Raw genomic sequence first — 26,310 nt, forward strand, 5'->3', positions numbered from 1 at the left:
GGCAAGGTGGGACCCATAGGAAATAGGTTGGGAGGGGGGAATCCTAGCATTGACCCCTAACCCTGACCCACACCTAGTGTTGACCCCTAATCCTGACCCACACCTAGCACTGACCCCTAACCCTGACCCAACCCTAATGTTAACCCCTAACCGGAACCTAGCACTGACCCCTGACCTTGATCCCTAACCCTGACCCACGCCTAGCATTGACCCCTAAGCCAACCCTAGCACTGACCCCTAACCCAACCCTAGCATTGATCCCTAACTGACCCACACCTACTATTGACCCCTAAGCCAACCCTAGCACTGACCCCTAACTCAAGTTTAGAACTGACCCCTAACCCAACCCTGGCGTTGACGCCTAACCCTGACCCACACCTAGAATTGACCCCTAACCCAACCTTAGCACTGACCCCTAACCCAACCCTAGCGTTCACCCGTAACCCTGACCCACGCCTAACACTTACCCCTAACCCAACCCTAGTGTTGACCCCTAACCCTGACCCAACCCTAATGTTGATCCCTAAACCAACCCTAGCACTGACCCCTAACCCAACCCTAGCACTGACCCCTAACCCAATCCTAGCATTGACCCCTAATCCAACCCTAGCATTGACCCCTAAACCTGACCCACACCTAGCATTGACCCCTAAGCCAACCCCAGCACTGACCCCTAACCCAACACTAGCACTGACCCCTAGCCCAACCCTAGCATTGACCCCTAACCCAACCCTAGCATTGACCCCTAACCCAACCCTAGCACTGACCCCTAAGCCAAACCTAGCACTGACCCCTAACTCAACTTTAGAACTGACCCCTAACCCAACCCTAGCATTGACCCCTAATCCAATCCTAGCACTGTCCCCTAACCCAACCCTAGCACTGACCCCTAACTCAACTTTAGAACTGACTCCTAACCCTGACCCACACCTAGTATTGACCCCTAACCCAGCCCAAGCATTGACCCCTAAACCTGACCCCTAACCTCTAACCCTAACCTTGACCCCTAACCCTGACCCACACCTAGTATTGATCCCTAACCCAACCCTAGCACTGACCCCTAACCCAACCCTAGCATTGACCCCTAAACCTGACCCCTAACCTTGACCCCTAACCCTGACCCACACCTAGTATTGACCCCTAACCCAACCCTAGCACTGACCCCTAACCCAACCCTAGCATTGACCCCTAAACCTGACCCCTAACCTTGACCCCTAACCCTGACCCACACCTAGTATTGACCCCTAACCCAACCCTAGCACTGATCCCTAACCCAACCCTTGCACTGACCCCTAACCCACCCCTAGCACTGACCCCTAACCCACCCCTAGCACTGACCCCTAACCCAACCCTAGCATTGACCCCTAAACCTGACCCCTAACCTTGACCCCTAAACCTGACCCACACCTAGTATTGACCCCTAACCCAACCCTAGCACTGACCCCTAACCCAGCCCAAGCATTGACCCCTAACCCTGACCCCTAACCTTGACCATTATCATTGATTATTAATATCATTACCATTATGATCGTTATCATTATAATTGTTATTCATATGATCATTATTATTATAACCATCATCATCATTATCGTTATTAATATTATTAATCTCGCTATTATATTCGTTATCGTTATCCTCATCATTATTATTATCATTATTTCTATTAATATTGTTCTTATTATCAGTATTATTAGCTTCCTGCAAGATCCCGATCCTCTGCCTTCTCTCCTAGGTGGAGATTATTATTATTATTATTATTATTATTAATCATTTATTATCATTATCATCATTACTATTACTACGATTATTACTATTAATCATGATTACTATTCATCATTTATTAATATTATTATTCTCATTACACGTATTATTATTACTCTTATTATTATTATTATTATTAATCATTTATTATCATTATCATTATTACTATTACTACGATCATTACTCTTAATCCTGATTACTATTCATCATTTATTAATATGATTATTCTCATTACTCTTCTTCTTCTTATTATTATTATTAATCATTTATTATCATTATTACTATTACTACGATTATTACTATTAATCATGATTACTATTCATCATTTATTAATATTATTATTCTCATTACTCTTATTATTATTATTATTAATCATTTATTATCATTATCATTATTACTATTACTACGATTATTACTATTAATCCTTATTACTCTTACTCATTTATTAATATTATTATTCTCATGACTCTTCTTACCAGGTGGAAGATCTCTTCCTCACCTTCGCCAAGAAGGCCTCCGCCTTCAACAGCTGGTTCGAGAACGCCGAGGAGGATCTCACGGATCCCGTGCGCTGCAACTCGCTGGAGGAGATCCGGGCGCTGAGGGAGGCGCACGACGCGTTCCGCGCCTCCTTAAGCTCCGCCCAGGCCGACTTCAACCAATTGGCCGAGCTGGAGAGGCAGATCCGGAGCTTCCGGGTGGCTTCCAACCCCTACACTTGGTTCACCATGGAGGCGCTGGAGGAGACCTGGCGGAACCTGCAGAAGATCATCAAGGTAGCGGATCCCCGGATCCCCATCCGGGTGGGAAGTTTGGGGAAGTTTGGGGAAGTTCTAGAAGTTCGGGGAGGTTCTAGGTTCCCTTCCGGGTGGCCGGCAGAACCTCCAGAAGATCGTCAAGGTAGCGGATCCCCAGATCCCCATCCGGGTTGAAAGTTTTGGGAAGTTTTGGGAAGTTCTAGAAGTTCGGGAAGGTTCTAGGTTCCCTTCCGGGTGGCCGGCAGAACCTCCAGAAGATCGTCGAGGTAGCGGATCCCCAGATCCCCATCTGGGTTGAAAGTTTTGGGAAGTTTTGGGAAGTTCTAGAAGTTCGGGAAGGTTCTAGGTTCCCTTCCGGGTGGCCGGCAGAACCTCCAGAAGATCGTCAAGGTAGCGGATCCCCGGATCCCCATCCGGGTTGGAAGTTTGGGGAAGTTTGGGGAAGTTCTAGAAGTTCGGGAAGGTTCTAGGTTCCCTTCCGGGTGGCCGGCAGAACCTCCAGAAGATCGTCAAGGTAGCGGATCCCCAGATCCCCATCCGGGTTGAAAGTTTCGGGAAGTTCTAGAAGGTTCTAGAGCTGGTGGAACCTCCAGAAGTAGTGGATCCCACATTCTTCCCTTTCGGGAAGGTTCTAGGTTCCCTTCTGGGTGGCCGGCAGAACCTCCAGAAGATCGTCAAGGTGGCGGATCCCCAGATCCCCTTCCCTGTCGGAGGTTCTAGGCCGTTTTGGAAAGTTTCGGAAAGTTCTAGAAGGTTCTAGAGCTGGTGGAACCTCCAGAGGTAGTGGATCCCACATTCTAGCTTGTTCTAGAAAGCTTTGGGAAGGTTCTAGGTTACCTTCTGGGTGGCCGGCAGAACCTCCAGAAGATCGTCAAGGTGGTGGATCCCCAGATCCCCTTCCCTGTCGGAGGTTCTAGAAAGTTCTGGAAAGTTTCAGAAGGTTCTAGACTCCGGGAGTCCCCAAGTTCTGGGAAGTTCTAGACCTGGCGGAACCTCCCGAAAATCATCAAGGTAGTGGATCTCCCTGGGGATCCCCCCCAATCCCATTCCCTGTCAGAAGTTCTAGGCTGTTCTAGAAGGTTCGGGAGGTAGTGGATCTCCCTGGGAATCCTCAGATCCCCTTCCCTGTCAGAGACAGTTCTAGACAGTTTTAGAAAGTTCTGGAAGGTTCTAGGCTCTCCAGGAACCCCCAAATCCCCTTCCCTCTTGGAAGTTCTAGGTTGTTCCGGAAAGTTCCAGGAGGTTCTAAACTCCATGGTTATCCCGAAATCCCCTTCACCTGTCAGTTCTAGACAGTTCCGGAAAGTTTCAGAAGGTTCTAGACTCCCTGGGATCCCTGAACCCCCTTCCCTGTCGGAAGTTCTGGGCTGCTTTAGAAAGTTCCGGAAGGTTATAGAAGGTTCTAGGCGCCGCGAAGTCGCAGGTCTGAGTTCGAAGCAGCGTTCTGGAACGTGTGCTGGAGTTCCTATCAAAGTTCTAGGCTCTTCTAGACACTTCTGGAAAGCTCCGGAAGGTTATAGATGGTTCTAGACTCTGCGAAGTCGCAGGTCTGAGTTTGAGACAGGGTTCCGGAATGTTCCGGATCATTCCAGAACGTGTGCTGGAGCTCCCATCACAGTTCCAGGCTGTTCTAGACAGTTCTGGAAAGTTCTAGGCTCCGCAAAGTTACAGGAAGCATCAAGGTAGTGGATTTCCCCGGGAAACCCCGAATCCTCTTCCCTGTCGGAAGTTAGAGACTGTTCTAGAAAGTTCTGGAAGGTTCTAGGCTCCGTGAAGTCGCAGAATTCGAGACGGGGGTTCCAGGTCGTTCCGGGTCATTCCGCGCCTCCCTAAGCTCCGCCCAGGCCGATTTCAACCAATTGGCCGAGCTGGAGAGGCAGATCCAGAGCTTCCGGGTCGCCTCGAACCCGTACACTCGGTTCACCATGGAGGCGCTGGAGGAGACCTGGCGGAACCTGCAGAAGATCATCAAGGTGGTGGATCCCCAGATCCCCATCCTGGTTGAAAGTTCTAGGCCGTTCTAGAAAGTTTTAGAAAGTTCTAGAAGGTTCTAGAGCCGGTGGACCTCCAGAAGTAGTGGATCCCACATTCTAGCTTGTTCTAGGAAGGTTCGGGAAGGTTCTAGGTTCCCTTCTGGGTGGCCGGCAGAACCTCCAGAAGATTGTCAAGGTGGTGGATCCCCAGATCCCCTTCCCTGTCGGAGGTTCTAGGCTGTTCTGGAAAGTTTCAGAAGGTTCTAGACTCCCGGGAGTCCCCAAGTTCTGGGAAGTCATCAAGGTAGTGGATCTCCCTGGGGACCCCCCAATCCCATTCCCTGTCATAAGTTCTAGGCTGTTCTAGAAAGTTCCGGGAGGTTCTGGACGGTTCTAGGTTCCTTTCCTGGTGGCCTTGAACCCGTACATGAGGAAACCTGGCAGAACCTCCAAAAGATCATCAAGGTTGTGGATCTCCCTGGGAATTCCCAAATTGAAAGTTCTGGAAACTTTCAGAAGGTTCTAGGAGGTTCTAGACTCCCCATGAATCCCCTGTTGAAAGTTCTGGACTGTTCTAGAAAGTTATGGAAGGTTCCAGACTCCCCGGAATCCCCAGATCCCATTCCCTGTTGTAAGTTCTAGACGGTTTCGGAAGGTTCTAGAAGGTTCTGGACTCCACGGGAACCCCAAGTTCCCTTCCTTGCCGGAAGTTCTGGACTGCTCTGGAAAGTGGGAAAGTTCTAGAAGGTTCTAAACTCCACGGGTGTCCCCCAAATCCCCTTCCCTGCCGGAAGCTAGAGACAGTTCTAGAACCCCCTTCCCTGTCGGAAGCTGGAGACCGTTCTGGAAGGTTCTAGGCTCCGCAAAGTCGCAGGACCGAGTTCGAGACGGGGTTCTGGAACGTTCCGGATCGTTCCGGCAGCAACTGAACATGCAGTGGGCTCCCGTTCTGGCGATTTCGGCCGCTTCTTGCCGGCGAAACCCCAAATTCCCTTTCCGTCCAAGGTTCTAGGATGTTCTAGACAGTTCTGGAAGATTCTAGGCTCCGCGAAGTCAGAGAGCCGAGTTCGAGACGGGGTTCTGGAACGTTCCGGATCGTTCCGGCAGCAACTGAACATGCGGTGGGCTCCGGTTCCGGCGATTTCGGCCACTTCTTGCCGGCGAAACCCCAAATTCCCTTTCCGTCCAAGGTTCTAGGATGTTCTAGACAGTTCCGGAAAACTCTAGGCTCCGCGAAGTCACAGAGCCGAGTTTGAGATGGCATTCCGGAGTGTTCCAGTGGGTTTAGCCGCGCCTTGCCGGCGGACACCCCCAATCCCCTTCCCCGTTGAAAGATCTAGGCTGCTCTAGAACATACCGGAAAGTTCTAGGCTCCGCGGAGCTGCGGAGCCGAACTCGAGACGGGGTTCTGGACCGTTCCGGACCGTTCCGGCTGCATCCGGCCGCCGGAAAGCCCAAATCCCCTTTCCTGTCAAAAGTTCTAGGCTGCTCTAGACAGTCCTGGAAAGTTCTGGGCGGGGTTCCGGAAGGTTCCTTCCGTCTCCCGACGTTTTGATTCGTTTCCGCCCCCCAGGAGCGGGAGCTGGAACTGCAGAAGGAGCAGCGGCGCCAGGAGGAGAACGACAAGCTGCGCCAGGAGTTTGCCCAACACGCCAACGCTTTCCACCAGTGGATCCAGGAGACCAGGTACCGCTGCTCGATTAGTATTTTTACGTGGAGTAGTAGTAGTAGTAGTGGCATTAGTAGTAATAGTGGTAGTAATCATCATCATTAGTGGATCCAGGAAACCAGGTGCCGCTGCTCGATCTATTTAATATTATTGCATGGAATAGTAGTAGTAGTAGTAGTAGTGGCAGTAGTAGTAATAGTGGTAGTAATCATCATCATCATCATCATCATTAGTGGATCCAGGAAACCAGGTGCCGCCGCTCGATTTATTAATTTTTTTGCGTGGAGTAATGATAGTAGTAGTAGTAGTAGTGGCAGTAGTAGTAATAGTGGTAGTAATCATCATCATCATCAGTGGATCCAGGAAAACAGGTGCCGCCGCTCGATTTATTAATTTTTTTGCGTGGAGTAATGATAGTAGTAGTAGTAGTAGTGGCAGTAGTAGTAATAGTGGTAGTAATCATCATCATCATCAGTGGATCCAGGAAAACAGGTGCCACCGCTCGATTTATTAGTATTTTTGCGTGGAGTAATGATAGTAGTAGTAGTAGTAGTAGTGGCAGTGGTAATCATCATCATCATCATCAGTGGATCCAGGAAACCAGGTGCCCTCCATTTCTTATTACTATTGTGTGGAGTAGTAGTAGTAGTAGTAGTAGTGGCAGTAGTAATCATCATCATCAGTGGATCCAGGAAACCAGGTGCCCTCCATTTCTTATTACTATTGCGTGGAGTAGTAGTAGTAGTAATAATAATAGTAATAGTTACGGTAGTAGTGGTAGTGGTGATAGCAGCAGCAATAGTAGTAATAGTCATTGTAACAGTGGTAGTGGCGGCGGCAGCAGTAGTAACAATAGTGGTGGTAGCAGCAGCAATAGTGAAAATGGTAATAGTAGTGGTAACAATAGTGGTGGTAGTGGTGATAGCAGCAGCAATAGTGAAAATTGTAATAGTAGTGGTAACAATAGTGGTGGTAGTGGTGGTAGCAGCAGCAATAGTAGTAATAGTAATTGTAACAGTGGTAGTGGCGGCGGCAGCAGTAGTAACAATAGTGGTGGCGGCAGCAGCAATAGTGAAAATTGTAATGGTGGTAACAATAGCGGTGGTAGTGGTGATAGCAGCAGCAGCAGTAATAGTAATAGTAACAATAGTAGTGGTCTGGTGGTAGCAGCAGCAGTAGTAATAGTAATAGTAACAATGGTGGTGGTAGCAGCAGCAGCAATAGTAATAATAGTAATAGTAATGGTGACAATAGTAGTCGTGGTGGTAGCAGTAGTAGTAGTATTAACAATAGTAGTGGTGGTAGCAGCAGCAGCAATAGTAATAGTAAAAATAGTGGTGGTAGTGGTGGTAGCAGCAGCAGCAGCAGCAGTAGTAACGATAGTAGTGGTAGTGGTGATAGCAGCAGCCATAGTAATAATAGTAATAGTGACAATGGTAGTGGTAGCGGCAGCAGCAGTAGTAGTAGTAGTAACAATAGTAGTGGTAGTGGAGGCGGCAGTAGTGGTGGTGGTAAGAATAGTAGTGGTAGTGGTGGTGGTAGCAGCAGCAGCAATAGTAGTAATAGTAATGGTGACAATAGTAGTGGTAGTGGTGGTAGCAGCAGCAATAGTAGTAGCAGTTTTAACAATAGTAGTGGTAGTGGTGGTAGCAGCAGCAGCAGCAACACTAATAATAGTAACAGTAACAGTAACAATAGTAGTAGTGGTAGCAGCAGCAGCAATAATAGTAACAGTAACAATAGTAGTGGTAGTGGTGGTAGCAGCAGCAACAACAATAGTAATAACAGTAACAGTAACAGTAACAATAGTAGTGGTAGTGGTGGTAGAAGCTACCACCGGTGGTAGAAGCTACCACCACTACTGTTACTACTGCTATTATTACTATTGCTGCTGCTGCTGCTACTACTATTGTTACTGTTACTGTTACTATTATTACTATTGTTGCTGCTGCTGCTACCCCCACTACCACTACTATTGTTAAAACTGCTACTACTATTGCTGCTGCTACTATTGCTGCTGCTACCACCACTACCACCACTATTGTTACTGTTACTGTTACTATTACTATTATTACTATTGTTGCTGCTGCTACCACCACTACCACTACTATTGTTAAAACTGCTACTACTATTGCTGCTGCTACCACCACTACCACCACTATTGTTACTGTTACTGTTACTATTATTTATGTTGTTGCTGCTGCTACCACCACTACCACTACTATTGTTACTGTTACTGTTACTATTATTACTATTGTTGCTGCTGCTGCTACTACTACTATTGTTACTGTTACTGTTACTATTATTACTATTGCTGCTGCTGCTACTACCACCACTATTGTTACTGTTACTGTTACTATTATTACTATTGTTGCTGCTGCTACCACCACTACCACCACTATTGTTACTGTTACTGTTACTATTATTACTATTGTTGCTGCTGCTGCTACTACTACTATTGTTACTGTTACTGTTACTATTATTACTATTGCTGCTGCTGCTACTACCACCACTATTGTTACTGTTACTGTTACTATTATTACTATTGTTGCTGCTGCTACCACCACTACCACTACTATTGTTAAAACTGCTACTACTATTGCTGCTGCTACCACCACTACCACTACTATTGTTACTGTTACTGTTACTATTATTACTATTGTTGCTGCTGCTGCTACTACTACTATTGTTACTGTTACTGTTACTATTATTACTATTGCTGCTGCTGCTACTACCACCACTATTGTTACTGTTACTGTTACTATTATTTATGTTGTTGCTGCTGCTACCACCACTACCACTACTATTGTTACTGTTACTGTTACTATTATTACTATTGTTGCTGCTGCTGCTACTACTACTATTGTTACTGTTACTGTTACTATTATTACTATTGCTGCTGCTGCTACTACCACTACTATTGTTACTGTTACTGTTACTATTATTACTATTGTTGCTGCTGCTACCACCACTACCACCACTATTGTTACTGTTACTGTTACTATTATTACTATTGTTGCTGCTGCTGCTACTACTACTATTGTTACTGTTACTGTTACTATTATTACTATTGCTGCTGCTGCTACTACCACCACTATTGTTACTGTTACTGTTACTATTATTACTATTGTTGCTGCTGCTACCACCACTACCACTACTATTGTTAAAACTGCTACTACTATTGCTGCTGCTACCACCACTACCACTACTATTGTTACTGTTACTGTTACTATTATTACTATTGTTGCTGCTGCTGCTACTACTACTATTGTTACTGTTACTGTTACTATTATTACTATTGCTGCTGCTGCTACTACCACCACTATTGTTACTGTTACTGTTACTATTATTACTATTGTTGCTGCTGCTACCCCCACTACCACTACTATTGTTAAAACTGCTACTACTATTGCTGCTGCTACTATTGCTGCTGCTACCACCACTACCACCACTATTGTTACTGTTACTGTTACTATTACTATTATTACTATTGTTGCTGCTGCTACCACCACTACCACTACTATTGTTAAAACTGCTACTACTATTGCTGCTGCTACCACCACTACCACCACTATTGTTACTGTTACTGTTACTATTATTTATGTTGTTGCTGCTGCTACCACCACTACCACTACTATTGTTACTGTTACTGTTACTATTATTACTATTGCTGCTGCTGCTACTACCACCACTATTGTTACTGTTACTGTTACTATTATTACTATTGTTGCTGCTGCTACTACTACTATTGTTACTGTTACTGTTACTATTATTACTATTGTTGCTGCTGCTACTACTACTATTGTTACTGTTACTGTTACTATTATTACTGTTGTTGCTGCTGCTACCACCACTACCACTACTATTGTTAAAACTGCTACTACTATTGCTGCTGCTACTATTGCTGCTGCTACCACCACTACCACCGCTATTGTTACTGTTACTGTTACTATTACTATTGTTGCTGCTGCTACTACTACTATTGTTACTGTTACTGTTACTATTATTACTATTGCTGCTGCTGCTACTACTACTATTGTTACTGTTACTGTTACTATTATTACTGTTGTTGCTGCTGCTGCTACCACCACTACCACTACTATTGTTAAAACTGCTACTACTATTGCTGCTGCTACTCCTGCTGCTGCTACCACCACTACCACCACTATTGTTACTGTTACTGTTACTATTATTACTGTTGTTGCTGCTGCTACCACCACTACTATTGTTACTGTTACTGCTGTTACTACTACTACTACTACTACTGTTGTTGTTACTACTACTGCTGTTGTTGTTGTTGTTGTTGTTGTTGTTGTTATTTCCGTCAACCCCTGGCTAATGTTACTTTTCTTTCTCTCCTCTCCCCCCCGGAACGTTACTCCCTGTTACTCGAACCCGCGGCCAGGACCTACCTGCTCGACGGGTGAGTAGCAAATACTCCTTGTTCCCCTCCAAAAAGCCGCTTGTGCTCCGTCCGCTTTGCTCGTGACGTCGGCGTCTTGCCCCATCTGCGTAGTAATTGCCCCATTTGCATAGCAATTTACATAGGCATTGCCCCATCGGCATAGTAATTGCCCCACATGCCCAGGTATTGCCCCATTGGCATAGCTATTTACATACTTATTGCCCCATCTGCATAGTAATTGCCCCACATGCCCAGGTATTGCCCCATTTGCATAGCTATTTACATACTTATTGCCCCATCTGCATAGTAATTGCCCCAAATGCCCAGGTAGTGCCCCATTGGCATAGGTATTTACCTACTAATTGCCCCACATGCCCAGGTATTGCCCCATTGGCATAGGTATTTACCTAGCTATTGCCCCACATGCCCAGGTATTGCCCCATTGGCATAGCTATTAACATACTTATTGCCCCATCTGCATAGTAATTGCCCCACATGCCCAGGTATTGCCCCATTTGCATAGCTATTTACATACTTATTGCCCCATCGGCATAGTAATTGCCCCACATGCCCAGGTATTGCCCCATTGGCATAGGTATTTATCTAGTAATTGCCCCACATGCCCAGGTATTGCCCCATTGGCATAGGTATTTACCTAGCTATTGCCCCACTTGCGGAGGTATTGCCCCACATGCCCAGGTATTGCCCCATATGCATAGCTATTTACATACTTATTGCCCCATCGGCATAGTAATTGCCCCACATGCCCAGGTATTGCCCCATTGGCATAGGTATTTACATACTTATTTCCCCATTGGCATAGTAATTGCCCCACATGCCCGGGTATTGCCCCATTGGCATAGGTATTTACCTAGCTATTGCCCCACATGCCCAGGTATTGCCCCATTGGCATAGGTATTTATCTAGCTATTGCCCCACATGCCCAGGTATTGCCCCATTGGCATAGGTATTTACCTAGCTATTGCCCCGCCTGCCCAGGTATTGCCCCATTTGCATAGCTATTTACATACTTATTGCCCCATCTGCATAGTAATTGCCCCACATGCCCAGGTATTGCCCCATTGGCATAGGTATTTACCTAGCTATTGCCCCACATGCCCAGGTATTGCCCCATTGGCATAGGTATTTATCTAGTAATTGCCCCACATGCCCAGGTATTGCCCCATTTGCATAGCTATTTACATACTTATTGCCCCACATGCCCAGGTATTGCCCCATTGGCATAGGTATTTACCTAGGTATTGCCCCGCCTGCCCAGGTATTGCCCCATTTGCATAGCTATTTACATACTTATTGCCCCATCTGCATAGTAATTGCCCCACATGCCCAGGCATTGCCCCATTGGCATAGGTATTTACCTAGCTATTGCCCCACATGCCCAGGTATTGCCCCATTGGCATAGGTATTTATCTAGTAATTGCCCCACATGCCCAGGTATTGCCCCATTTGCACAGCTATTTACATACTTATTGCCCCACATGCCCAGGTATTGCCCCATTGGCATAGGTATTTACCTAGGTATTGCCCCGCCTGCCCAGGTATTGCCCCATTGGCATAGCTATTTACATACTTATTGCCCCATCTGCATCGTAATTGCCCCACATGCCCAGGTATTGCCTCATTGGCATAGCTGTTTACCTAGCTATTGCCCCACCTGCACAGCTATTGCCCCATTGACCTAGGTATTGCCCCGTCTGCCCAGGTATTGCCCCGTCTGCATCGGTATTTACATAATTATTGCCCCATCTGCATAGTTATTGCCCCATCTGCATAGGCCTTTCCCTGGCTGTTGCCCCGCCTGCAGAGGTATTGCCCCATTGACCTAGATATTGCCCCACCTGCATAGTTATTGCCCCGCCTGCCTACATATTGCCCCATTGACCTAGATATTGCCCCGCCTGCATAGTTATTGCCCCGCCTGCCTACATATTGCCCCATTGACCTAGATATTGCCCCGCCTGCATAGTTATTGGCCCGCCTGCCTACATATTGCCCCATTGACCTAGATATTGCCCCACCTGCATAGTTATTGCCCCGCCTGCCTACATCTTGCCCCATTGACCTAGATATTGCCCCGCCTGCATAGTTATTGGCCCGCCTGCCTACATATTGCCCCATTGACCTAGATATTGCCCCGCCTGCATAGTTATTGCCCCGCCTGCCTACATATTGCCCCATTGACCTAGATAATTGCCCCACCTGCATAGTTATTGCCCCGCCTGCCTACATATTGCCCCATTGACCTAGATAATTGCCCCGCCTGCGGAGGTATTGCCCCATTGACCTAGCTATTGCCCCGCCTATGGAGGTATTGCCCCATCTGCATAGTTATTGCCCCATCTGCGTAGGCCTTTCCCTGGCTATTGCCCCGCCTGCAGAGGTATTGCCCCATTGCCCTAGATATTGCCCCATTGCCCTAGGTATTGCCCTATTTGCAATGCTATTTCCCTGGCTATTGCCCCGCCTGCAGAGGTATTGCCCCATTGACCTATATATTGCCCCATTGACCTAGGTTTTGCCCCATTTGCAATGCTATTTCCCTGGCTATTGCCCCGCCTGCAGAGGTATTGCCCCATTGACCTAGATAATTGCCCTATTGCCCTAGATATTGCCCTGCCTGCCCAGGTATTGCCCTCCTTACAATAATTATTGCCCCGCCTACCCAGGTATTGCCCTATTGCCCTAGATATTGCCCCACCTGCCCAGGTATTGCCCTAGATATTGCCCCATTGCCCTAGATATTGTCCCACCTGCCTAGCTATTGCCCTCCTTACAATAATTATTGCCCCACCTGCCCAGGTATTGCCCCATTGACCTAGATAATTGCCCCATTGACCTAGGTTTTGCCCCATTTGCAATGCTATTTCCCTGGCTATTGCCCCGCCTGCAGAGGTATTGCCCCATTGCCCTAGATATTGCCCCATTGCCCTAGGTATTGTCCTATTTGCAATGCTATTTCCCTGGCTATTGCCCCGCCTGCAGAGGTATTGCCCCATTGACCTATATATTGCCCCATTGACCTAGGTTTTGCCCCATTTGCAATGCTATTTCCCTGGCTATTGCCCCGCCTGCAGAGGTATTGCCCCATTGACCTAGATAATTGCCCTATTGCCCTAGATATTGCCCTGCCTGCCCAGGTATTGCCCTCCTTACAATAATTATTGCCCCGCCTACCCAGGTATTGCCCTATTGCCCTAGATATTGCCCCACCTGCCCAGGTATTGCCCCATTGACCTAGATAATTGCCCCATTGACCTAGGTTTTGCCCCATTTGCAATGCTATTTCCCTAGCTATTGCCCCGCCTGCAGAGGTATTGCCCCATTGACCTAGATAATTGCCCCATTGCCCTAGATATTGCCCCGCCTGCCCAGGTATTGCCCCATTGCCCTAGATAATTGCCCCATTGCCCTAGATATTGCCCCGCCTGCCCAGGTATTGCCCCATTGACCTAGATAATTGCCCCATTGCCCTAGATATTGCCCCGCCTGCCCAGGTATTGCTCCATTGGCCTACGGAGGTATTGCCCCATTTGCCTGGGTATTGCCCCACCTGCGGAGGTATTGCCCCATTGACCTAGATAATTGCCCTATTGCCCTAGATATTGCCCCACCTGCCTAGCTATTGCCCTCCTTACAATAATGATTGCCCCACCTACCCAGGTATTGCCCCATTGACCTAGATATTGCCCCATTGACCTAGGTATTGCCCCATTTGCAATGCTATTTCCCTGGCTATTGCCCCGCCTGCAGAGCTATTGCCCCATTGCCCTAGATATTGCCCCATTGCCCTAGGTATTGCCCCACCTGGCCAGGTATTGCCCCAACTGCATAGTTATTGCCCCATCTGCCCTAGATATTGCCCCACTGACCTAGGTATTGCCCCATTTGCAATGCTATTTCCCTAGCTATTGCCCCGCCTGCCCAGATGTTGCCTCATTGACCTAGATATTGCCCCGCCTGCCCAGGTATTGCCCCATTGACCTAGATATTGCCCCACCTGGCCAGGTATTGCCCCAACTGCATAGTTATTGCCCCATCTGCCCAGGTATTGCCCCACTGACCTAGATATTGCCCCGCCTGCCCAGGTATTGCCCCATTGACCTAGATAATTGCCCTATTGCCCTAGATATTGCTCCGCCTGCCCAGGTATTGCCCCATTGACCTAGATAATTGCCCCATTGCCCTAGATATTGCCCCACCTGCCCAGGTATTGCCCCATTGCCCTAGATAATTGCCCCATTGCCCTAGATATTGCCCCGCCTGCCCAGGTATTGCCCCATTGACCTAGATAATTGCCCTATTGCCCTAGATATTGCCCCACCTGCTTAGCTATTGCCCTCCTTACAATAATTATTGCCCCACCTGCCCAGGTATTGCCCCATTGACCTAATCGCCCTATTGCCCTAGATATTGTCCCATTGCCCTAGATATTGCCCCGCCTGCCCAGGTATTGCCCTAGATATTGCCCCATTGCTCTAGATATTGTCCCGCCTGCCCAGGTATTGCCCTAGATATTGCCCCATTGCCCTAGATATTGCCCCGCCTGCCCAGGTATTGCCCCAGATATTGCCCCATTGCCCTAGATATTGCTCCGCCTGCCCAGGTATTGCCCTAGATATTGCCCCATTGCCCTAGATATTGCCCCACCTGCCTAGCTATTGCTCTCCTTACAATAATTATTGCCCCGCCTACCCAGGTATTGCCCCATTGACCTAGATAATTGCCCTATTGCCCTAGATATTGCCCCGCCTGCCCAGGTATTGCCCTAGCTATTGCCCCGCCTGCAGAGGTATTGCCCCATTGCCCTAGATATTGCCCCATTGCCCTAGGTATTGCCCCATTTGCAATGCTATTTCCCTATTGCCCCGCCTGCCCAGATGTTGCCCCATTGACCTAGATATTGCCCCATTGCCCTAGATAATTGCCCTAGATATTGCCCCGTCTGCCCAGGTATTGCCCCATTGCCCTAGATATTGCCCCACCTGCCTAGCTATTGCCCTCCTTACAATAATTATTGCCCCACCTGCCCAGGTATTGCCCCATTGCCCTAGATATTGCCCTATTGCCCTAGATATTGCCCCGCCTGCCCAGGTATTGCCCCATTGACCTAAATAATTGCCCCATTGCCCTAGATATTGCCCCACCTGCCCAGGTATTGCCCTAGATATTGCCCCATTGCCCTAGATATTGCCCCACCTGCCTAGCTATTGCCCTCCTTACAATAATTATTGCCCCACCTGCCCAGGTATTGCCCCATTGACCTAGATAATTGCCCTATTGCCCTATTGTCCCGCCTGCCCAGGTATTGCCCCATTGACCTAGATATTGCCCCACCTGCCCAGGTATTGCCCTATTGCCCTAATTGCCCTATTGCCCTAGATATTGCCCCATTGCCCTAGATAATTGCCCCATTGACCTAGATAATTGCCCTATTGCCCTAGATATTGCCCCACCTGCCTAGCTATTGCCCTCCTTACAATAATTATTGCCCCGCCTACCCAGGTATTGCCCCATTGCCCTAGATAATTGCCCTATTGCCCTAGATATTGCCCCATTGACCTAGATAATTGCTCTATTGCCCTAGATATTGCCCCATTGCCCTAGATAATTGCCCTATTGCCCTAGATATTGCCCCATTGCCCTAGATAATTGCCCTATTGCCCTAGATATTGCCCCATTGCCCTAGATAATTGCCCTATTGCCCTAGATATTGCCCCATTGACCTAGATAATTGCCCTATTGCCCTAGATATTGCCTCATTGCACTAGATAATTGCCCTATTGCCCTAGATATTGCCCCATTGACCTAGATAATTGCCCTATTGCCCTAGATATTGCCCCATTGCCCTAGATAATTGCCCTATTGCCCTAGATATTGCCCCATTGCCCTAGATAATTGCCCCATTGCCCTAGATATTGCCCCGCCTGCCTTGCCCCGCCCCCTCCGCTTAGCTCCGCCCCTCCTCCCCCCACCCCACCCCCAAAAAACCCAAATTTCACCCCGAATTTCACCCCGAATTTCTTTCCTCCGCATAGCATTGCGTACCGGCGAGTAATTCGCGTCTTTCAGTACCAAGTCGGGGAAGATCTTTCCGGAAGGTTCCGTTCCTCTTTTCTTTTTCCCTTCTCTCACTTCCTTTTTCTTTCTTTCGTTCCTTCGTTCCGTTTTTCCCGCTTTTCCTCCCCAAAAAAACGGCACGTTCCCCATTAATCCCCAAGGCTGGCTTTTTTGTGTGACGCCGGACTAACGCTCACACGGCGCGGGCAGGATGGGGGTTCTAGATCGAGCCGCTCGTTTCGCAGAAGGTTCTAGATCGGACCGCCAGTTTCGCAAGGGTTCTAGATCGGACCGTTGTCGTCCGCTTCGAAACCGGTCCGATCGCTTTGCGATGGTTCCGAAACAAGCCGGTCGCTTTGCAAAGGTTCTAGAGAGGAAAGGGTTCTAGATCAAACCGTTGGTTTTTTTGGGGCAGGTTCTAGATTGAGCCATCTGCTCTTGCGGGAGGTTCTAGACCAAGCCAGTCGTTTTGCGACGGTTGCGAGCTGAGCCATTCGTTTTGCGAGGGTTCTAGATCGAACCGCCAGCCTCACGAGGGTTCTAGATCGGACCATTGGTGTCTGCTTTGAAACCGGTCCGATCGCTTTGCGATGGTTCCGAAACAAGCCGGTCGCCTTGCAAAGGTTCTAGAGGGAGAGGGTTCTAGATCAAACCGCTGGGGTTTTTGGGCGGGTTCTAGATCGAGCCATCTGCTCTTGCGGGAGGTTCTAGACCAAGCCAGTCATTTTTTTTTGCGATGGTCGCGAGCTGAGCCGTTCGTTTTGCGAAGGTTCTAGATCGGACCGTTGGTATCCGCTTCAAAACCGGTCCGATCGCTTTGCGATGGCTCCGAAACAAGCTGGTGGCTTTGCAAAGGTTCTAGAGGGAAAGGGTTCTAGATCAAACCGTTGGTTGTTTTTGTGCGAGTTCTAGATCGAGCCATCTGCTCTCGCGGAAGGTTCTAGACCAAGCCAGTCGTTTTGCGATGGTTGCGAGCTGAGCCATTCGTTTTGCGAGGGTTCTAGATCGAACCGCCAGCCTCACGAGGGTTCTAGATCGGACCATTGGTGTCTGCTTTGAAACCGGTCCGATCGCTTTGCGATGGTTCCGAAACAAGCCGGTCGCCTTGCAAAGGTTCTAGAGGGAGAGGGTTCTAGATCAAACCGCTGGGGTTTTTGGGCGGGTTCTAGATCGAGCCATCTGCTCTTGCGGGAGGTTCTAGACCAAGCCAGTCATTTTTTTTGCGATGGTCGCGAGCTGAGCCGTTCGTTTTGCGAAGGTTCTAGATCGGACCGTTGGTATCCGCTTCAAAACCGGTCCGATCGCTTTGCGATGGCTCCGAAACAAGCTGGTGGCTTCGCAAAGGTTCTAGAGGGAAAGGGTTCTAGATCAAACCGTTGGGCGTTTTTTTTGTGCGAGTTCTAGATTGAGCCATCTGCTCTCGCGGAAGGTTCTAGACCAAGCTGGTCGTTTTTTTGCGATGGTTGCGAGCCGAGCAGTTCATATTGCGAAGGTTCTAGATCGAGCTGCCAGCTTCGCAGGGTTTCTAGATCAGGCTGTTGGGTTTTTGTGCGGGTTCTAGATCGAGCCGTCTGCTCTCACGAAAGGCTCTAAACCAAACCGGCCATTTTTCGGTGTCTGCGAACCGAGCCATTCGTTTTGCAAAGGTTCTAGATCAAGCCACCAGTTTTGCGAGGGTTCTCGGTCAAACCATTAGGTTTTTGTGCTGGTTCTAGATCGAGCCATCTGCTCCCGCAGAAGGTTTTAAAGCAAACCACTCAGTTTTGCGATGGTTCCGAACCGGGCCATTCGTTTTGCGAATGTTCTAGATCGAGCCACCAGTTTCGCGAAGGTTCTAGATCGAGCCGTTTATTTTGGCAAAGGTTCCAAATCGAACCATTGATTTTGCAATGCTTCCAAACCAAGCCGCTCAGTTTTGTGACGGTTCTGAACTGAGACACTCCGTTTGGCAAAGGTTCTAGATCAGACCACTCCTTTTGCAAAGGTTCCAGATCAAACCCTTAGTTTTGCAAAGGTTCTAAATCGAACCATTCGTTTCGCAATGCTTCCAAACCAAGCCACTCAATTTTGCAACAGTTCCTAACTGAGCCACTCTGTTTGGCAAAGGTTCTAGATCAGACCACTCCTTTTGCAAAGGTTCCAGATCAAACCGTTAGTTTTGCAAAGGTTCCAAATCGAACCATTAGTTTTGCAATGCTTCCAAACCAAGCCACTCAATTTTGCAACGGTTCCTAACTGAGCCATCAGTTTTGCAAAGGTTCTAGATCAAACCATCAGTTTTGCAAAGGTTCTAGATCAAACGGTTGGGGGTTCTGGGAAAAAGGTTCCGATCTGAGCCGGTCGCTTTGCAAAGGTTCCAGATCAAACCATTAGATTTGCAAAGGGTCTAAACTGAACCAGTTGCTTTGCAATGGTTCCAGGCTGAGCCATTAGTTTTGCAATGGTTCCAGATCAAGCCGTTAGTTTTGCACAGCTTCTAAACTGGTCCAATCACTTTGCAACGGTTCCGAACCAGGCCGGCCGCTTTGCGAAGGTTCTAGATCAAACCGCCCGTTTGGCAAACGGTTCTAGATCGAACCGGTCGTTTCTCGAAAGGGTCTAGATCAAGCCATTAGGTTTTTGCGCGGGTTCCAAACCAGACCAGTCGTTTTGCGAAGGTTCCAGATCGAACCCTCGGTTTTGCAAAGGCTCCAAATTGAACCGCTAGTTTTGCGAAGGTTCTAGATCAAACCATCAGTTTTGCGAAGGTTCTAGACCGGTCGTTTTGCAAAGGTTCCAAATCAAACTGCTGGGTTTGCAATGGTTCTAGAGCAGGCAATTAGTTTTTGCAAAGGACATTTTGCTCAGGTTCTAGATTAGACTGTTATTGCAAAGGAGCCAAACCAAGCCATTCATTTTGCGAAGGTTCTAGATCAAACCCCTAGTTTCACGCAGGCTCTAGATCAAACCACCTCGTTTTCACGCAGGCTTTAAACCAAGCCAGTTGCTTTGCGAAGGTTCTAGAGCAAGATATTAGTTCTTGCAAAGGATCCAAGCCAAGCCACTCAGTTTTTGCGAAGGTTCTAGATCAAACCACCTAGTCTTCGTGCAGGTTTTAAGCCAAGCCAGTCGCTTTGCGAAGGTTCTAGATCAAGATATTAGTTCTTGCAAAGGATCCAAACCGAGCCACTCGGTTTTTGTGAAGGTTCTAGATCAAACCACCTAGTCTTCGTGCAGGTTTTAAGCCAAGCCAGTCGCTTTGCGAAGGTTCTAGATCAAGATATTAGTTCTTGCAAAGGATCTAAACCGAGCCACTCAATTTTTTTCGAAGGTTCTAGATCAAACCGTCCGCTTTGCGGGTGTTCTAGATCAAACCACCTCGTTTTTCACGCAAGTTCTAAACCAAGACAACCCGCCCAGTTTTTTTGAAGGTTCTAGATCAAACCGACCTCCTTGCAAAGGTTCTGGATCAAACAACCTAGTTTTCGCGCAGGCTTCAAACCAAGCCAGTCGCTTTGCGAAGGTTCTAGATCAAGATACCAGCTCTCGCAAAGGATCTGAACCAAGCCAGTCGCTTTGCAAAGGTTCTAGATCAAGATATCAGCTCTCGCAAAGGATCTGAACCAAGCCACTCGATTTCGCGAAGGTTCTAGATCGAGCCGCCACTTTTGCAAAAGGTTCTAGATCGAGCCGCCTCGCTTTTCACGCAGGTCCCGAACCGAGCCACTCGCTTTGCCAAGGTTCTCGAACCCGAATCACCCGCGCGGCGTGTGTGGGGCACGGCGGGGGGGGGCGGCACCGGCGCGGAACCCGGTTTGGCATGGCGTGTGTTGTGGTTTTCCTTTGGGTCAGGCTCGAAATTAACCGGGATCACGAAGCGAAATCCTCTGGGTCGTTTGCTCAAGAGCCAAATGTACTGAAACTTGGCTCTAATAATAATAATAATAATAATAATAATAATAATAATAATAGAAAGTGTAAATCAACAGGCAGGGCAAACTTAATCATCATCATCATTAATAATAAGTAATAGTAATAATTGTAGTAGTAATAGTAGTAGTAGTAGTAATAATAATAATAATAATAATAATATCTTTATTGTCAATAATAATAATAATAATAATAATAATAGAAAGTGTAAATCAACAGGCAGGGCAAACTTAATCATCATCATCATTAATAATAAGTAATAGTAATAATTGTAGTAGTAATAGTAGTAGTAGTAGTAGTAATAATAATAATAATAATAATAATAATAATATCTTTATTGTCAATAATAATAATAATAATAATAATAATAATAATAATATCTTTATTGTCATTGCCCCCTTTGGGGACAACGAAATAATAATAATAACCCATTAATTTACACTTATTGTTGTTGTTGTTACTACTACTACTATTATTACTACTACTAGGTCAAATTTGTCTCTAATAATAATAACAACAACAACAACAGAATATTATTATTACTGTTATTATTATTATTATTAACAATAAGAGTAATAAAAGCAACAACAACAACAATAATAATAAGGATAGGGCAGCCCTTAATCATCATCATCATCATTAATAATAAGAAGTAATAGTAATAATTGTAGTAGTAATAGTAGTAGTAGTAGTAGTAATAACAACCCATTAATTTACACTTGTTGTTGTTGTTACTACTACTACTATTATTACTACTACTAGGTCAAATTTGTCTCTAATAATAATAATAATAATGTCGCAGGAAACCTTCAACGGAACCGGAGAAAATTCCTAGTTCTTATTATTATTAATGGAGACAAGCTTGCCCTGCCTGTTAATTTACACTTTCTATTATTATTATTATTATTATTATTATTATTATTAGAGCCAAGTTTGCCTTGTCCGTTAATTTACATTTCCTATTCATCATCATCATCATCATCATCATCATCACCACATAGCCCTTTTTTGAAAAAGAGAAATGAAATGGAGCTGTAATAATAATAATAATAATAATAATAATGTCGCAGGAAAGTCGAGAACCCTCAACGGAACCGGAGAAAATTCCTAGTTCTTATTATTATTAATGGAGACAAGCTTGCCCTGCCGGTTAATTTACACTTTCTATTATTATTATTATTATTATTATTAGAGCCAAGTTTGCCTTGTCCGTTAATTTACATTTCCTATTATTATTATTATTCATAATAATAATAATAACCCCATAGCCCTTCCTTGGAAAAGAGAAATGAAATTGAGCTGCAATAATAATAATAATAATAATAATAATACTACTACTACTACTACTAATAATAATAATAGTAATAATAGTAATAGTAGTAGTAGTAGTAATAATAATAATAATAATAATGTCGCAGGAAAGTCGAGAACCCTCAACGGAACCGGAGAAAATTCCCAGTTCTCCGCCCGGCAACCGGTTCCGCGTCAGCTAGCGATTAATTGGGGGGAAATTTCCGGAAAAAGGGACGTCGTTAATGAAGCGACGTCGTTAATGAACAAAGGGACGTCGTTAATTCCGAGCCTCGCCTCTCTTTTCCCCCCGCCGCACCCGGCAACCAATCACGTTCCTCCTTCCGGTTCTAGGTCTTGCATGGTTGAGGAATCCGGAACCCTGGAATCGCAGCTGGAAGCGACCAAGGTAGGTGGTCATTTATTATTAGTAATATTAGTATTATTAGTAGTAGTATTAGTAGTATTAGTAGTATTAGTAGTATTAGTATTATCAGTAGTATCAGTATTATCAGTAGTATCAGTATTATTAGTATTATTAGTATTATTAGTAGTATTAGTATTATTAGTAGTATTAGTAGTATCAGTAGTATTAGTATTATTAGTGTTATTAGTATTATTAGTAGTATTAATAGTATTAGTATTAATAGTAGTATTAGTAGTATTAGTATTAATAGTAGTATTAGTATTATTAGTATTATTAGTAGTATTAGTTGTATTAGTATTACTAGTAGTATTAGTAGTATTAGTAGTATTAGTATTAGTATTAGTATTGACGGAGCCAAGTTTGCCCTGCCCATTAATTTACACTTCCTTTGTCTTTTTCTCTCTCTCTTTCTTTCTTTCTCTCTCTCTTTGTATTTCTCTTGTCTTTTTATTTCCTTCTCTCTTTGTATTTCTCTCTTTTCCTTCTCTCTTTGTCTCTCTCTCTCTCATTCTTTCTCTCTCTCTCTTCCTCCTTTCACCGCCTCTCTCTCTGTTTGTATTTCTCTCTTTCCTTCTCTCTGTCTCTTTCTTTCTTTCTTTCTTTCTCTCTCTCTCTCTGTTTGTATTTCTCTCTCTTTCCTTCTGTCTGTCTCTCTCTTTCTTTCTCTCTCGTTCTCTCTCTCTCTCTCTGTTTGTATTTCTCTCTCTTTCCTTCTGTCTGTCTCTCTCTTTCTTTCTCTCTCGTTCTCTCTCTCTCTCTCTGTTTGTATTTCTCTCTCTTTCCTTCTCTCTCTCTCTTTCTTTCTCTCTCGTTCTCTCTCTCTGTTTGTATTTCTCTCTCTTTCCTTCTCTCTGTCTCTTTCTTTCTTTCTCTCGTTCTCTGTTTGTATTTCTCTCTCCTTCTCTCTGTCTCTTTCTTTCTTTCTCTCTCGTTCTCTCTCTCTCTCTGTTTGTATTTCTCTCTCTTTCCTTCTCTCTGTCTCTCCTCTCTCTCTCTTTCTTTTTCTTCCTCTCTTTGTCTTCCTCCTTCCTCCTTTTCCTTCTCTCTCTCTCTCTGTATCTTTCTCTCTTTTTGTATTTTTCTTACCTTCTCTCTCTGTCTCTTTCTCTCTCGTTCTCTCTTTCTCTCTTTGTCTTTCTCCTTTGTATTTTCCTTCTCTCTCTCTTTCCTTCTCTCTCTCTTTGTATTTCTCTCTCTCTTTTTCTTTCTCTCTCTCTTTCTCTTTGTATTTCTCTCTCTCTCTCGTTCTTTCTCTCTCTCTTTCTTCCTTCCGCTCTTTGTCTTCCTCCTTTCGTCTTTTCCTTTTCTCTCTCTCTCTCTGTATCTTTCTCTCTTTCTCTCTTTGTATTTCTCTCTTTTTGTATTTTTCTTACCTTCTCTCTCTCTCTTTCTTTCTCTCTCTTTCTCTCTCTCTTTGTCTTTCTCCTTTCATATTTCCCTTTTCCCTCCCTCTCTCTTTCTTTCTCTCTCGTTCTCTCTCTTTCCTTATCTTCGTCTTCCTCCTTTTTTAATTTTCCTTTTCTCTCTCTCTTTCTTTCTCTGTATTTCTCTCTCTCTTTCTCTATCCCTATTTCTATCTCTCTCTCTCTCTTTCTCTCCGTATTTCTCTCTCTCTCGCCTTCTCTGTCTCTCTTTCTTTCTCTCTTTGTCTTTCTCCTTTCGGATTTCCCTTTTCCCTCTCTCTCTCTCTCTTTGTATTTCTCTCTCTTTCCTTCTCTCTCTCTCTGTCTCTTTCTTTCTCTCTCTCTCATTCTTTCTCTCTTTCTTCCTCTTTGTCTTCCTCCTTCTTTTTTCCTTTCTCTCTCTCTCTCTCTCTTTCTTTTTCCCTATTTCTCTCTCTCTCTTTCTCTTTGTATTTTTCTTACCTTCTCTCTCTCCCTATTTCTCTCTCTCTCTCTCTTTCCCTATTTTCTCTCTCTCTCTTTCTCTCTTTGTATTTTTCTTGCCTTCTCTCTCTCCCTATTTCTCTCTCTCTCTCTTTCTCCCTATTTCTCTCTCTCTCTTTCTCTCTTTGTATTTTTCTTGCCTTCTCTCTCTCTCTCTCTCTCTTTGTATTTTTCTTACCTTTTCTCTCTCCCTATTTCTCTCTCTCTCTCTCTTTCTTTCTCCCTATTTCTCTCTCTCTTTCTCTCTTTGTATTTTTCTTACCTTCTCTCTCTCTCTCTTTCTCCCTATTTCTCTCTCTTTCTCTCTTTGTATTTTTATTTCCTTCTCTCTCTCCCTATTTCTCTCTCTCTCTCTCTCTCTCTCTTTCTCCCTATTTCTCTCTCTCTCTTTCTCTCTTTGTATTTTTCTTACCTTCTCTCTCTCCCTATTTCTCTCTCTCTTTCTCTCTTTGTATTTTTCTTGCCTTCTCTCTCTCTCTCTCTCTCTTTCTTTCTCCCTATTTCCCTCTCTCTCTTTCTCTCTTTGTATTTTTCTTACCTTCTCTTTCTCTCTCTTTCTCTCTTTGTATTTTTCTTACCTTCTCTCTCGTTCTCCCTATTTCTCTCTCTTTCTCTCTTTGTATTTTTATTTCCTTCTCTCTCTCCCTATTTCTCTCTCTCTCTCTCTCTTTCTTTCTCCCTATTTCCCTCTCTCTCTTTCTCTCTTTGTATTTTTCTTACCTTCTCTTTCTCTCTCTTTCTTTGTATTTTTTCTTACCTTCTCTCTCGTTCTCCCTATTTCTCTCTCTTTCTCTCTTTGTATTTTTATTTCCTTCTCTCTCTCCCTATTTCTCTCTCTCTCTCTCTCTCTCTCTCTCTCTTTCTTTCTCCCTATTTCTCTCTCTCTCTTTCTCTCTTTGTATTTTTCTTACCTTCTCTCTCTATTTCTGTCTCTCTTTCTCCCTATTTCTCTCTCTCTTTCTCTCTTTGTATTTTTATTTCCTTCTCTCTCTCCCTATTTCTCTCTCTCTCTCTCTCTCTCTTTCTCCCTATTTCTCTCTCTCTCTCTCTTTGTATTTTTTCTTACCTTCTCTCTCTCTATTTCTCTCTCTCTCTCTCTCTCTTTCTTTCTCCCTATTTCTCTCTCTCTCTTTCTCTCTTTGTATTTTTATTTCCTTCTCTCTCTCCCTATTTCTCTCTCTCTCTCTCTCTCTCTCCGTACCTTCCTCTCTTTGTCTTCCTCCTTTCGTCTTTTCCTTTTCTGTCTCTCTCTCTCTCTTTCTTCCTCTCTTTCTCTCTCTCTCTCTGTGTATTTCTCTCTTCTTGTCTCTTTCTTTCTTTCTCCCTCCCTCTCTCTCTCTTTGTATTTCTCTCTTCTTGTCTTTCTTTCTCCCTCTCTCTCTCTCTCTCTCATTCTTTCTCTCTTTCCTTCTCTCTCTCTCTTTCTCTATGTCTCTTTCTCTCTTTGTATCTCTCTCTCTCTTCCTCTCTCTTTCTCATTCTCTCTCTCTCTCTTCCCCTCTTCCTCTCCCTCCTTCCTCCTTCCCCTTTTCCCCTCCTCCCTCCCTTCCCATCTTCTTTCTTTCTTTCTTTCTTTCTCTCTCTTTCTCTCTCTCTCTCTCTCTCATTCTTTCTCTCTTTCCTTCTCTCTCTCTCTCTCTCTCTCTATGTCTCTCTCTTTCTCTCTTTGTATATCTCTCTCTCTTCCTCTCTTTCTCATTCTCTCTCTCTCTCTTCCCCTCTTCCTCTCCCTCCTTCCTCCTTCCCCTTTTCCCTCCCTCCCTCCCTTCCCATCTTCTCTTTCTTTCTCTCTCTCTCTCATTCTTTCTCTCTTCTCTCTCTCTCTCTCTCTCTCTGTATTTCTCTCTCTCTTCCCCTCTTCCTCTCTTTCTCTTCCTCCTTTTCTTTTTTCCTTCTCTCTCTCTCCCTCTTTTTCTCTCCTTCCTTCCTTCTCTCTCTCTCTTTCTCTGTATTTCTCTCTCTCTCTCTCTCTCTCTCTCGTTCTTTCTCTCTTTCCTTCTCTCTCTATTTCTCTCTCTCTTTCTCATTCGCTCTCTCTCTCTCTTCCCCTCTTCCTCTCCCTCCTTCCTCCTTCCCCTTTTCCCTCCCTCCCTCCCTTCCTATCTTCTCTTTCTTTCTTTCTTTCTCTCTCTGTATTTCTTTCTCTCTTTCTCA

The 26,310-nt window shown here is 45.4% G+C and overlaps 1 protein-coding gene across 1 annotated transcript in view; it reads left to right on the forward strand.

Moving 5' to 3' along the window:
- Positions 1–26,310, forward strand: part of SPTAN1 (spectrin alpha, non-erythrocytic 1) — a 120,100-nt gene that overhangs the window by 83,902 nt on the left and 9,888 nt on the right. Inside the window, exons 24-29 of the mRNA XM_080991219.1 lie at positions 2,241–2,571; positions 3,580–3,598; positions 4,285–4,492; positions 6,066–6,178; positions 10,567–10,584; positions 22,198–22,252. Of these exons, the coding sequence (XP_080847345.1) occupies positions 2,241–2,571; positions 3,580–3,598; positions 4,285–4,492; positions 6,066–6,178; positions 10,567–10,584; positions 22,198–22,252 (744 nt within the window). The remainder of the gene's footprint in view (positions 1–2,240; positions 2,572–3,579; positions 3,599–4,284; positions 4,493–6,065; positions 6,179–10,566; positions 10,585–22,197; positions 22,253–26,310) is intronic.

The sequence above is a fragment of the Podarcis pityusensis genome, assembly GCF_964106645.2.
Source record: "Podarcis pityusensis genome assembly, chromosome: Z".
NCBI classification, from domain to species: domain Eukaryota; kingdom Metazoa; phylum Chordata; class Lepidosauria; order Squamata; family Lacertidae; genus Podarcis; species Podarcis pityusensis.